The following is a 12,194-nucleotide window of genomic DNA, read 5'->3' as shown; positions in this document are numbered from 1 at the left end:
GAGGTCCATTCTTAAACTGAAACTGTTCTTAACCTGAAGCACCACTTTAGCTAATGGGGCCTCCTGCTGCCGCCACACCGCCGGAGCACGATTTCTGTTCTCATCCTGAAGCAAAGTTCTTAACCTGAGGTACTATTTCTGGGTTAGCAGAGTTGTAACCTGAAGCGTATGTAACCTGAAGCACATGTAACCCGGGGTACCACTGTAGAGTAATCTGGGAAAAACACAAGGGAAGCATGCAGATTTGGAACAAGACATCACCAATATGCTGGTTACACACAACTCTAATTTCTCCTTCTCATCTGAATCTGATAAAACTATGCAGGTGAAGTATCTGGAGGCAGTAAAGGCCTGGAACAGAGCCAATAAACTGAAGCTGAATCCCAACAAAACAGAAATGTTATGGGTGGGCAGTTTCCAGATCCAAGAATTAAAGGTGGTACAGTGGAACCTCAGTTGTTGAACGCTTCAGAACCCAAATGCCCACAACCCAGAAGTGAATGCTTCTGTTTTCAAACGATTTTCAGAAGACGAGTGGCTTCCATGACACGTTTTTCGATTTTCATCATTCATTTTGCCAACAGCCCTTTGATTTTCGGTTTTCAAATGTTTCGGAAATCAAAAAGACTTCCGAAAAGGATTATGTTCGAAAACCAAGGTTCTACTGTAGCCTGTTTTGGGCGGGGTTGTTGTTGTTTAATCGTTTAGTTGTGTCCAACTCTTCGTGACCCCATGGACCAGAGCACGCCAGGCACTCCTGTTTTCCACTGCCTCCTGCAGTTTGGTCAAACTCATGCTGGTAGCTTTGAGAACACTGTCCAACCATCTCATCCTCCGTCTCCTTGTGCCCTCAATCTTTCCCAACATCAGGGTCTTTTCCAGGGAGTCTTCTCTTCTCATGAGGTGGCCCAAGTATTGGAGCCTCAGCTTCACGATCTGTCCTTCCAGTGAGCACTCAGGGCTGATTTCCTTCAGAATGGATCAGTTTGATCCTCTTGCAGTCCATGGGACTCTCAAGAGTCTCCTCCAGCACCGTAATTCAAAAAGGTTGCACTCCCCCAAAGGACCAGCTGTGTAGTCTGAGGATACTTCTTGATTATATGCTCAGGTTCTTTTGGTGACATGGTGTGCATATTTTCAGCTTCAGGTAGTTCACCAGCTACTTCCATTCCACACACACACAGCTTTACTGTGGTTCATAGACCCAAAATTCCTGGACAGGGACTGCCTGCTGTAGTAATCATATGCCATGTTAAAATGGGGGTTGGGGGTTGGGCAGGGGGATTATTGGGTTGTTGTTTTAATTTTGATTATATATTTTGTGGTTTCATATTTTGATTTTGTTCTGTGAACCGCCCTGAGACCTCCAGGTATAGGGTGGTATATAAATTCAATAACAATAACTAATCATCATCATCACACATGATAGACTACTGCAATGTGCTCTACATGGGTCTGCTCCTGGAGACAATTCAGAGGTTGGAACTCTGCAACCGCCAGAGTTTTGATGGGTCTGACAGCTAAAGACTGTATAACGCTGGGGCTCAAGGACCTATACTTCTGCCTTTTGCTACTGTTGTCCTGTTATTTGAAATCTGCTAGGGACACCCTTGATACATTTTCACTACATAGTGGATATTGAAGATCTGGCAATCTCCAAAGGTGCTTCCCAACATCACCTTCCTGGTTTTGAAATGCACTCCCCCTGCCTCGCCCCCCCCCCCCGATCCTGTTGGCACAGTGTTTATTTTTAAGTGCCAGCTTTAAAAACTGTCTTTTTTTAGCAGGCCTCTAAATCCTAAGATTTGGCCTCTACAGTAATATATGGACAGATGAACTATGTTTATTTGTGTTTTACTGTTGTAACCTGCCCTCAGGTCTTGGATGAAGGGCAGGATACTAGAAAAAAGAATGTAGCTGGAACTCCGTAGTAGAAAGATTTATTCATTTCGAACTCACTATTCTATACTCAGGAAGGCTTGTGGGATTCTTTTAAGAATATTTTAATGTAAAATCAAAAACAGATAGTGTGAGGATTATCTCCTGATTACCTTTGAACACCAACACCTTCCCAAAGGAAAGCATCTTACATCCTCTCAGATGTAAACAAGCAATCAGTGCTAACAGCTTAAGCTAATAAATATTTCCTCCCAACTCCACCTCTTTTTCTGACTCAGCAGACAAGTTTCCAGAGGCTACAGTAACACCAGGATGATCTCTCCATGCTAAAAGACAAGGAGAAGGTAAAAAAAAAAAAGTTGTGAACATAGCAGGCAGCTGGTTTTGCTGCCTTCAGTGACTGTACATAAAATCTCTTCATAACAGGAAGGAAGTTTTTAAAAATTCTCTCATTCAAGATCCTCATCTGTTGCAAATTCAGGGTGGCTTTCAATACAGTCATCTTCTACCTTGTATTTTTCACAGTCACTTTAGGCTGGAAATAAATGCTAAACTTGCTTATGTGAGCTAGTGCGACACACTGTCAGCTACCAACCTGCTTTGCTCCTAGAAAGCTTTAGTTCTTCCTTCTGTTTTAGGGACAGGTGCATTAGCAGCAAACAATTCGCAAGACGAATTTCCCTATGGGCTTGCTTCGCAAGACGACAGCCCATAGGGAAATATCCGGGACAGTGGGGAAGCGCAGCGCGTCTTCCCCACTGTCCTCGGACCTCCTCCGAAGCCGGGCGGTGGGGCGGGAACGCCTCCTCCCGCCGAAGCCGGGCGGCGGGGCGGGAACACCTGCCCCCACCGCCGGGCTTCGGAACGATGCTCCGAAGCCGGGCGGCGGGGAGGGAACACCTGCCCCCGCCGCCCGGCTTTGGAGCATCGTTCCGAAGCTGGGCGGCGGGGCGGGAACACCTGCCCCCACCGCCCGGCTTTGGAGCATCGTTCCGAAGCTGGGCGGCGGGGAGGGAACACCTTCTGAAGGCGGGCGGGGGGGCGAAAGTCTTTGTTCCCCCCTGCCTGCCTTCCCGGGAGAGCGGAGAAACACAGCGCGTTTCTCCGCTGTCCCGGAGGGCTTTTGAAGGCAGGCGGGGGGGAGCAAAGACTTTCGCCCCCCGCCCGCCTTCAGAAGAGGTCCTGGACCTCTTCTGAAGGCGGGCGGGGGGCGGAAGTCTTTGCTCCCCCCTGCCTGCCTGTCCCGGAGGGCTTTTGAAGGCAGGCGGGGGGGAGCAAAGACTTTCGCCCCCCGCCCGCCTTCAGAAGAGGTCCAGGACCTCTTCTGAAGGCTGGCGGGGGGCAAAAGTCTTTGTCCCCCCTGCCTGCCTTCCCAGGGGCTTTTAAATCGCCCCGGACAGCGGAGAAGTCCTCCACTGTCCCGGGGCGATTTTAAAATGCCGCCCGCCAGCATTTTAAGATCGCCCGGACAGCGGAGAAGTCCTCCGCTGTCCCGGGGTTTTTTAAAATGCTGGGGGTGGGAAGAAAAGCCCTTGTCCCCCCCCCCAGCCTTCAGAAGAGGTCCGGGGACAGACCTGGTCTGAAGGCGGTTTCCCTAGGAACGCATTAATTGATTTTCAATGCATTCCTATGGGAAACCGTGCATCGCAAGACGAAAAACTCGCAAGACGAAGAGACTTGCGGAACGAATTAATTTCGTCTTGCGAGGCACCACTGTATATTGATATATACAAGGGGATTGTGACTGATGTTGCATGTTGGAAGTCTTGTAATGGAATAAAGGGCTAGTGTTGGCCCATGAACAGCAGCTGGTCCTCTAGCAGCATATTCAATTAAGGCACTATATGTGATTATGGCCTGCTCATTTGTCAACAGCAGGAGAGTGGGGTTAGCGGGAATGAACAGCTCACGTGTGTTTTCAAGTATGTAATAAACATGTACACAATGAAGCAATCTCCTAATATCAAAACAGCATAAAGCTGCTTAATAATTACTGGTGTGGGGTGGTTACCACTTCCACATGGAAATGTGGAACAGCTACAGGGAATAATGGATTATGCAGTTACTCCCAAACTGGCCTAGCAAGGTAACCATGTACTCCACAAAACAAAGATGCTGTCTGTTTACAGCTATAAATGGCGCAACATGGCACCTATCACACAGAAGACACACCACATCCCAACAGCAATACCTGTATATGAACTTGACTGGTTTTTTGGCAGGGTGTCAAAATGGTCTTTTTAGTGCTTTATTTTGGTTATATTTCTAGAATTTGTCTCAATGTGTTGACTTGGTTCTGCAAATAAACAAATAAATTTGTGCTCTTTCTCTCTCCGCCTTCATCCATTTCTCACAATTTTTATTTTATCCTCCACTCTTCCCTGGAGGATATTACCTTCACATCAAGTGCTGTCATCCAGTGGGGAAAGAGGCAGGGGTGTGACTCCTGCTATTAGTGTGCGAGCTTTTATTTTGTGCAAGTGTGAGAAAATAAGGTAAATAGAATTTAACCTTTCTTTTGTGATAAATGTGAGGATAAATAAAACATCCTTAATACATTTTTTTAAAGTACAATATGGGCACACTTGGGGTTTCCTCAACCTTCAAATATAATGGTATGTAAAGCACTCATAACCAAGAAGCCACCATTGTTAGACAATTTGTGTACAGGTTCAGAACCTTTGGGAGAAGGGCATCATCTCTCAGGACAGCAACTGTTGTGAATGATAACAGGGTTACAGGAGCTGCTAGAAAGTTGAGCAGCCCATTCCAATGTAGAGCTGAACACGCCTAAGCCCATTGAAATAATGGGTTTAGGTGCATCTAATTTTAAATAGTATCAGGCTGCACATGGCTTAGCAATTGTAGCAGCTGGTAAGTTAGGAAAAGCTAAATCATAAAATAGTATTTAAAACCACAGAGCTATAGAAGTAATTTAAACTTCACATGTAACTTTTAAAAATGGTCGTCACCCTAATTCTAAGCTCTGCATTTGTGATGCCGTCCTAATTCCAAACCATAAACAAGACTTATTGTTCGTTCCACTCCTGTCAAAAATGATCAGCTGTAAAGCTGACACAGGAAACCCATAAAATGATTTCATTTAACTTGATTGGAAGGAATACTGAAGAATGTCAACCCAAAAATGCTTTCTTTCCTTCTTCTTCCTTTCATATGTCACCTCAAAAGTGTTTTAGGTGGCTTATAAATGGATTTGCTTTAGCAGCTTAAGCAGAAATCTGGAGGAAAATATGCCCTGAATTTTAATGATACATCATATTACATTGGTTGGTTTTTACATGCCATTTCTGAAGTGACAGGTTTTACTTCAGTAGCTATATTACAATGTCATTAATCAGCAGAGACCACAACTCAAATCTTTTACAAAAAACCCCAACAACACCACATAATCACTTGTGTAATCTTGACTGTGCAAAGTAAAAAAGGCTAAAACAATTTCCAACTTTTTTAAAACATAGAATTAAAATGATGGAAACAGCAGTTATCCAATGCACACATAAAAGTTTAACATATCAGCTGCCTGATCTAGGGTTTGAGATCCTAAGCCAGGAACTACCAATTTGACACCCATGGGTGCACATGCAGCAGCAGAGCCCTTTGTGGTGCCCCACAGTCTATTCTCCCTGCACTATTAAGAATGAAAAGTGCATTTTATTGTAGCCAATTGTGTGCTTGGTTGCAGGATTGTGTGTGTGATGCCCATGACATCTCCGCTTTGCAAATGTGCCCACAGTCCCAAAAAGGTTAGCAAATCTCTGTCCTAAGCATTACTTTGAGAGGGATCCCACTGAAGTCAGCAACACTTTGGACAATTCACTTATATAGTGGTACCTCTGGTTAAGAACTTAATTCATTCCGAAGGACCATTCTTAACCTGAAACTGTTCTTAACCTGAAGCACCACTTTAGCTAATGGGGCCTCCCACTGCCGCCATGCGATTTCTGTTCTCTTCCTGAGGTAAAGTTCTTAACCCGAGGTACTACTTCCAGGTTAGCGGAGTCTGTAACCTGAAGCGTTTGTAACCCGAAGCGTTTGTAACCTGAGGTACCACTGTATAGGAATTCATATGCAGAACAGCCACACAGTTAGCTTTTACAGTGGTACCTCGGGTTAAGTACTTAATTTGTTCCGGAGGTCCTTACTTAACCTGAAACTGTTCTTAACCTGAAGCACCACTTTAGCTAATGCTGCTGCGCCGCCGGAGCCCGATTTCTGTTCTTATCCTGAAGCAAAATTCTTAACCTGAAGCACTATTTCTAGGTTAGCGGAGTGTGTAACCTGAAGCATATGTAATCTGAAGCGCACGTAAGCCGAGGTAGCACTGTACTACGAAGCTGCTTCCTATGCATTTTAACAGATTTCTACCAAATGATTTCCTGAAAAAGAGGAGCTATGTTGACATAGCTGAAATTGCCTGACTGCACAGATAGAGCTTACTACAAGTTTCTTACAGCGGATAGCATCGCCAAATGATTTAGGTGGGTCAACAACTTTTCAAACCAGTACTCCCCCTGCCCTGTTAAAAGCAGCTTTCTGGGCAGTCAATATTCATGGCATGGAGTGACCCTCATAGGTGCCATCTCCCTGGGGCCATGGGTGCCTGAGCACCCACAAAATTCCCCATGAAGGGGCCAGGCACCCACAAATTTCAGTGCCAGGGCCATGCACGCTGCATGGCAGCCACAGCTCTGGGCACCCACGGTCGCTGGGCCAAGCTGGCACTCCCTGAGCCAGTCACTATCTCTCAATCTAACCTACCTCATGGGCTTCTTTTCAGGGTAAAAGGAGGTTGGGGAGAACTGTGCACTCCAGCTCTCTGGAGGAAAGGTGGTGTTGCATACATAATAAGTAATAAACTAGCTGGTTCTTGCATACCAATACAGCGGAACCTACGTACTGTCCTCATATTCTGTTAAATGAGGGGTTACTCCCTATTACAGTGGTACCTCAGTTTAAGTACTTAATTTTGTTCCGGAGGTCTGTTCTTAACCTGAAACTGTTCTTAACCTGAAGCATCATTTTAGCTAATGGGGCCTCCTCCTGCCGCCGCGCCATCGGAGCACCATTGCTGTTCTCATCCTGAAGCAAAGTTCTTAACCTGAAGCACTATTTCTGGGTTAGCGGAGTCTGTAACCTGAAGGATATGTAACCCAAGGTACCACTGTATGTAAGTTTAGGAGTTCAGATTGAAAAGGCAAGAGATGAATCGTTGGTAGGTGCAGCAGGAATCAGGTATGAGGTTGGAGACTGAAACCTGAGACAAGAATGTTGTTCTCCTACTGAATTGAGCTCCTATACTTCTTTAGTTATAAGGGTGTTCCATTTTTTGTGGCGTATAGCGTGCATAAAGGAGAGGTATAAGTGCGTGGAAGCACATGTTAATTTTTAAAGGCAAAGAAAGAGATAAGAGGTTGCAGTTTATGAAAGAAGTGACTAAGGAGAAAAACCAATGGAATTCAAGTTGGCTGTTGAATTATTTAGGGTTCTTTTCCAGTGTGTTTTGAATGAAAATGCAATTTGGCCACCTTCATCCAGTTGATTGAGCTGTTGAAGTGGATGTTGAAAGCCATGTTCAAATATATAAAAGGATGCCATATAGAGGAGGGAGAAAGGTTGTTTTCTGCTGCTCCAGAGAAGCGGACACGGAGCAATGGATCCAAACTACAAGAAAGAAGATTCCACCTAAACATTAGGAAGAACTTCCTGACAGTAAGAGCTGTTCGACAGTGGAATTTGCTGCCAAGGAGTGTGGTGGAGTCTCCTTCTTTGGAGGTCTTTAAGCAGAGGCTTGACAACCATATGTCAGGAGTGCTCTGATGGTGTTTCCTGCTTGGCAGGGGGTTGGACTCAATGGCCCTTGTGGTCTATTCCAACTCTATGATTCTATGTAGATGGAAAAATCACCTCTTTCAAGGCATGCATCTCACAAGGGCACCATATGTTAAATACCAACCTTTCTACAGTTCACCAGTATATTTATTTATTTACATCTACGGCCCACAAAATAAACACACAAAACAGGGAACACTTACTCTTTGAAAGTAAGCACAGAAAAAAAAATGTTACCCTGATTCCTATAAATGAACTTCAGAAGAGAAATATTATCTACTAACAGCAGAGGGAGATATAAGCAAACTGGCTTTGAATCAGATTTTAACTATACTTGTAATTGCTTTCCAAGTCAGCACCACAATAAACACTAAATATGCACCTTCATTTCATTACAACACTGGCCATTTTTCCAGTGAGTTTAAAATGTTTATCTGGTGGTCTCTTTGTACCCTAATTCAACACCAATTATTTATTTTTATCACTTAATATTTTCCTTGCATCTGAAGCAAAGAGAGATAATTGAATCTGAAAAAGCACTGAAGTCTTGCTAAATTGATTAGCTAAGATAGAGCAATATAAAATGAACTCTACTTCGGAAATTCAAAGTGCTTTTTTATTTACACCACGGAAAAAGAAAATAAGAGAGCGATAAATAATTTGTAAAAATGGGCTTGCTGAACTCTTATGAAAATAAGCTGAACAGAAATACAAATTAAATAAACAAGCATGAGAACTGTTTACAAGGCAACATCTCTACTGGTGCAGAAAAACATCAAAGCAGAAAAGACGACCAAAGGAAATTGTTCACTGCACACTACAAAAACAGGGGGAGAGAGATAAATCTAAAGGCACATTCCTGACTCTGATTTTGATGCACAGAAATTATTCTCTGGTTTTGCCATATTTGCTATGCAGAGCTTAGCGGGGGGGGGGCCTTTCCCTGCATTTTAATGTTAGCTCTCTGTGTGACAATACAGGAATTTATCTACCTCCCCCCCCCCCGAATATGTAAGTTTATTCAAGTGTATGTTGGCTTTACAAAGGTGTTTATTATAACAGTAACAAGAGAAAACATCTAAATCATGTGTTGCTTGAATGCTTATATTTCAATTAACAATGTAAAAAACTAATGAGAATTGTGTACTGTACTTGAGTACTATTGTCATTTACCAATGAAGATTAACGTACAGCCAGGAATGTTTTATCCTCAGTCAGAGCTAAACATATCTTTTTTGGAGCAGTTCAGGAAGCTTCATATTTAATATTTGTTAGCTACTCTTGTGCAAAATGAATTGTAAGTGATCTGCACCCACACACATACAAAATGAAATCAGTGGTGCAATACATTTTACCAAATCATTAGTCAAGTCTTACAAAACAAATATCTTCTCTACCATGGAAGAATGTGTGCAACTGTACATTATACTCTGCCCAGTTATGTATTTTGAAAGCCTGCAAATTCTAGCATACAACAGACTAAATCAGACCACTCACCCTCAAATATTATACACACAAATATAAGCAACACAATTTCTGGGTTAAGTGACAGAGCTAACTTCTGAATTCATTACAAAACTGCAGCCTGAATTTATAAGGATTTGAAAAGTTACCAGAAACATCAAATCCACTGTGTTGAAACAATATTTAACGGTACCCGAAACAAGCCCACATTGGCATGCAAAACCCTTTATTTGGTTGCTGCAAATTGCCAGTCTCATCTGGATTCCACAGCTCTCAAACATTCTATAAAGTTGTTGCTCCACCTCCTCTACTCCATGTCTCAAGAACCACAAATGTATTTCTGATACCATCAACCAGGACAAGTACAAATTATAGGAGTATTTTCCAAATTCCAGACTTCCAGCAATTCTAACTTACCTTGAGGATGAGTGCTATCAGCTAATTACTTCTGAGCACTTGGTAAGCACAGGTACTGATTAGGGTTAAACATGGGATCTAAAAGCCCCATGGCCACCAGTGGAGATGAGTGGTTGCTTTGCAAACATACCCAAGAGAAAGTGTGTGCAGAATACCATTTCTGACAAAATCTGGTGTGTTTATTTCCATAACAATGGCTTTTTAAGACAGATAAAATACAAAGCATGACAATAACAGCCTCTGCAAGCTTCCCCACAGTGTCTAATGAAAACAGTGAGCACTCAACATGAGGAAAGTTCATAGGGGCTAAGCAGCTGAAAGCAAGAGTTTTGTCTGGTGCTGGAATATGAATACCAGACAACAATTCCCCTTATATCAGGGATATCTCTGGACCAGAAGGCTGCACTATACATGCAGAAAGTCCCTTAAAGGGGGGGGGGCGCTACTGTATTACTTCACCAGCTTTCTCTGATGAAATCTGCATAACAGAGAAACCCTTAGGATCTGGACTATCTGAAATAAAAGCCATCCCTTCCTTGCCTGCTGTACAGACCTGTAAATGTCTAAAAGCATTCGCTATAACAGAAACAGGCAACTCTAAATGAGGGCACTGCTTCTTTCAGAAAGCCCCACGTTCGTAGTTGGCGCAGACTGACCACTCCAAGTGCCACGGAGGGAGCTTCATCCTAAAAGGAGACAGGGCATAGGGCCCACCCTCCTTTCCCTCCAGCTGGACCCTGGGCTCTATGGCTTGCCATGCTGACTGCTGACCCAATGCTGCGTGGCTTGCAAGGGAATGGGTCCCTTGCTAGCAGCACCTGCCACCACCCCTCCCCTCAGGCAAAACACCAGAACAACACTGTGGGGACATGCCCGGACTTTGCATTCTCCCCTACTGTTGCCCACCAGCGGAAAGATCCATTCCAGCGCTCTCCTCCCCCCACCCCCAAAAAACACTTGCTCTAGACCCAAAATGTCCCTGCAGAGCCACTTTTCCCCTACGGAAGAAGCCCCAGAGAGAACAGGAACTAAAACAAAAAAACTTCGCCAAGTCTCTCCGTTTCCCAAGGATACCGGCGGAACAAACAGAAGCCAGGCCCCATGGAGGGTCTGCCTGAAGGGGAAGCCCAGCCACCCCCTCTTCCCTCAGCCAGGCAAAGAAAAGTTCACTCGCGGCACCACCAGGAGGAGGAGGAGGAGGAGGAAGACGGGCCGGCCCCTCCCGCCCTCAGGTGCCGCTTTCTGACAAGACACTCCCCCCCCCCACCCCGCTCGCGGGGCAACATCGTGCCCGCCACCCGCTCGCCTCCCGGAGCCGAAGGAGGGCTCCGCGCTCGGCGGAGAGCACCTGAGGGGGAAGGGTCGGCGCGCGACGGAGAGCGGGGTCTCGCCTCACTCAGCCCACCCCACTTGCCGGCCGCGGCGCCGCCGAAGCCCCCTCGCGGCGCCTGGGTGGCGCTCACCCACCTCTCTCCTGCTCGGCTTGCAGGCACACGGGGATGGTCTTCTTCCAGCCCGGCATGGCTCCTTCAGGGCTGCGGCTGGGGCTGCGGCAGGAGTAGCAGCAGCAGCAGGGCGCACATTGCAGTCTGAGGCGGCGGCAGCAGCAGCAGCAGCGCCTCCTCTTCCTATTCCCCGAGCAGCACGCCTGGGGGGTGGAAAGCGGCGGCGACGGCTCCCGAGGGCTGGAAACGCGAGCGAGGAGGAGGCGCCGCTGGCCGAACAGCTGCCTCCTTTTAGTTCGGGGAGCGCGCGACGACGACGAGGAGGAGGAAGCGAGCGAGGGAGGGCAAGGTGGCGGCACTGCACGCTCCGGAGCGGGGCGGAGATGGAGGAGGAGGAGGGGGGGCTCTCCCCGGTTCAGCTGGGGACATACGCGCGCACAGAAGGGTGAATGGGGAGCGAATGGGAAGCAAGAGGGGGCGTCGCTCGCCTCGCCGCCGCCAGCAGGTGGGAGAGCTGGCGTTGCCGCCTGCACAATGGCGGGAGGGAGCGGGGAAGGGCGGGCGAAGGAGCGGCAGCGGCGGCGCGCTGGGCTCCTCTCCCTGGGGCCCCACAAAGAGACTCGGTGAGGAGGGGGAGGCAGGAAGGCGGCAGGCGTCTCCCGGAGAGGGGCGCCTCGCTCCGGGGCGGGCAGGCGGGCGAGGAGGAGGAGGCACACCCTGGCTGAGGGGAAGGGGAGGCGAGGCGCCGCTTCGCTCCTCTTTTTCTCCTCACGCGCAGCCGTGAGGGAAGTCGACGCTCGAGGGGCGAATGGCACCCACGGTGGGCACTCGTCGTGGTCTCGTGTGGACACTCGAAAAGGGAAAAGTTCTCTGCTTCTTCCGTCCCACCCCACCTTTAAAAGGACACCTCCTTCACCACGCCCAGCCTCGTTCCGTGAAACTTCATTCGAAGTCCTGTACTTTTAGTCTCAGCTCGAGTCTACCCATGTTGAACTCGGCGCAGTGCAATACGGCTCGCTCCTGCTCGAGGACGGAGCCCACAGGGCTCAGGTTGTAGTGGAAGCGCCGCTGCCGCCGTCGAACAAAATCAGAGGTTCCCACGGAATCTGCAGAGAATAG

At 46.9% G+C, this 12,194-nt stretch overlaps 1 protein-coding gene across 8 annotated transcripts in view; it reads right to left on the bottom strand.

Moving 5' to 3' along the window:
• Positions 1-11,730, bottom strand: part of GRIP1 (glutamate receptor interacting protein 1) — a 346,924-nt gene extending 335,194 nt beyond the window's left edge. For 2 of the 8 annotated variants that reach the window (XM_081211473.1, XM_081211478.1), the window contains exon 1: positions 11,098-11,725. In XM_081211473.1, coding sequence (XP_081067599.1) covers positions 11,098-11,152 — 55 coding nt within the window. In that variant the 5' untranslated portion in view covers positions 11,153-11,725. Of the gene's footprint in view, positions 1-11,097 lie in introns of all 8 variants that reach the window. The other 6 variants (XM_081211477.1, XM_081211462.1, XM_081211475.1 and 3 more) reach the window with 6 other exon arrangements.
• Between the last annotated feature and the right edge of the window lie 464 nt (positions 11,731-12,194).

The sequence above is a fragment of the Podarcis bocagei genome, assembly GCF_964188305.1.
Source record: "Podarcis bocagei genome assembly, chromosome: 10".
Taxonomy (NCBI): domain Eukaryota; kingdom Metazoa; phylum Chordata; class Lepidosauria; order Squamata; family Lacertidae; genus Podarcis; species Podarcis bocagei.
The sequence above is the reverse complement of the archived record's forward strand: the minus strand, read 5'-3'. Positions and strand labels throughout refer to the sequence as shown.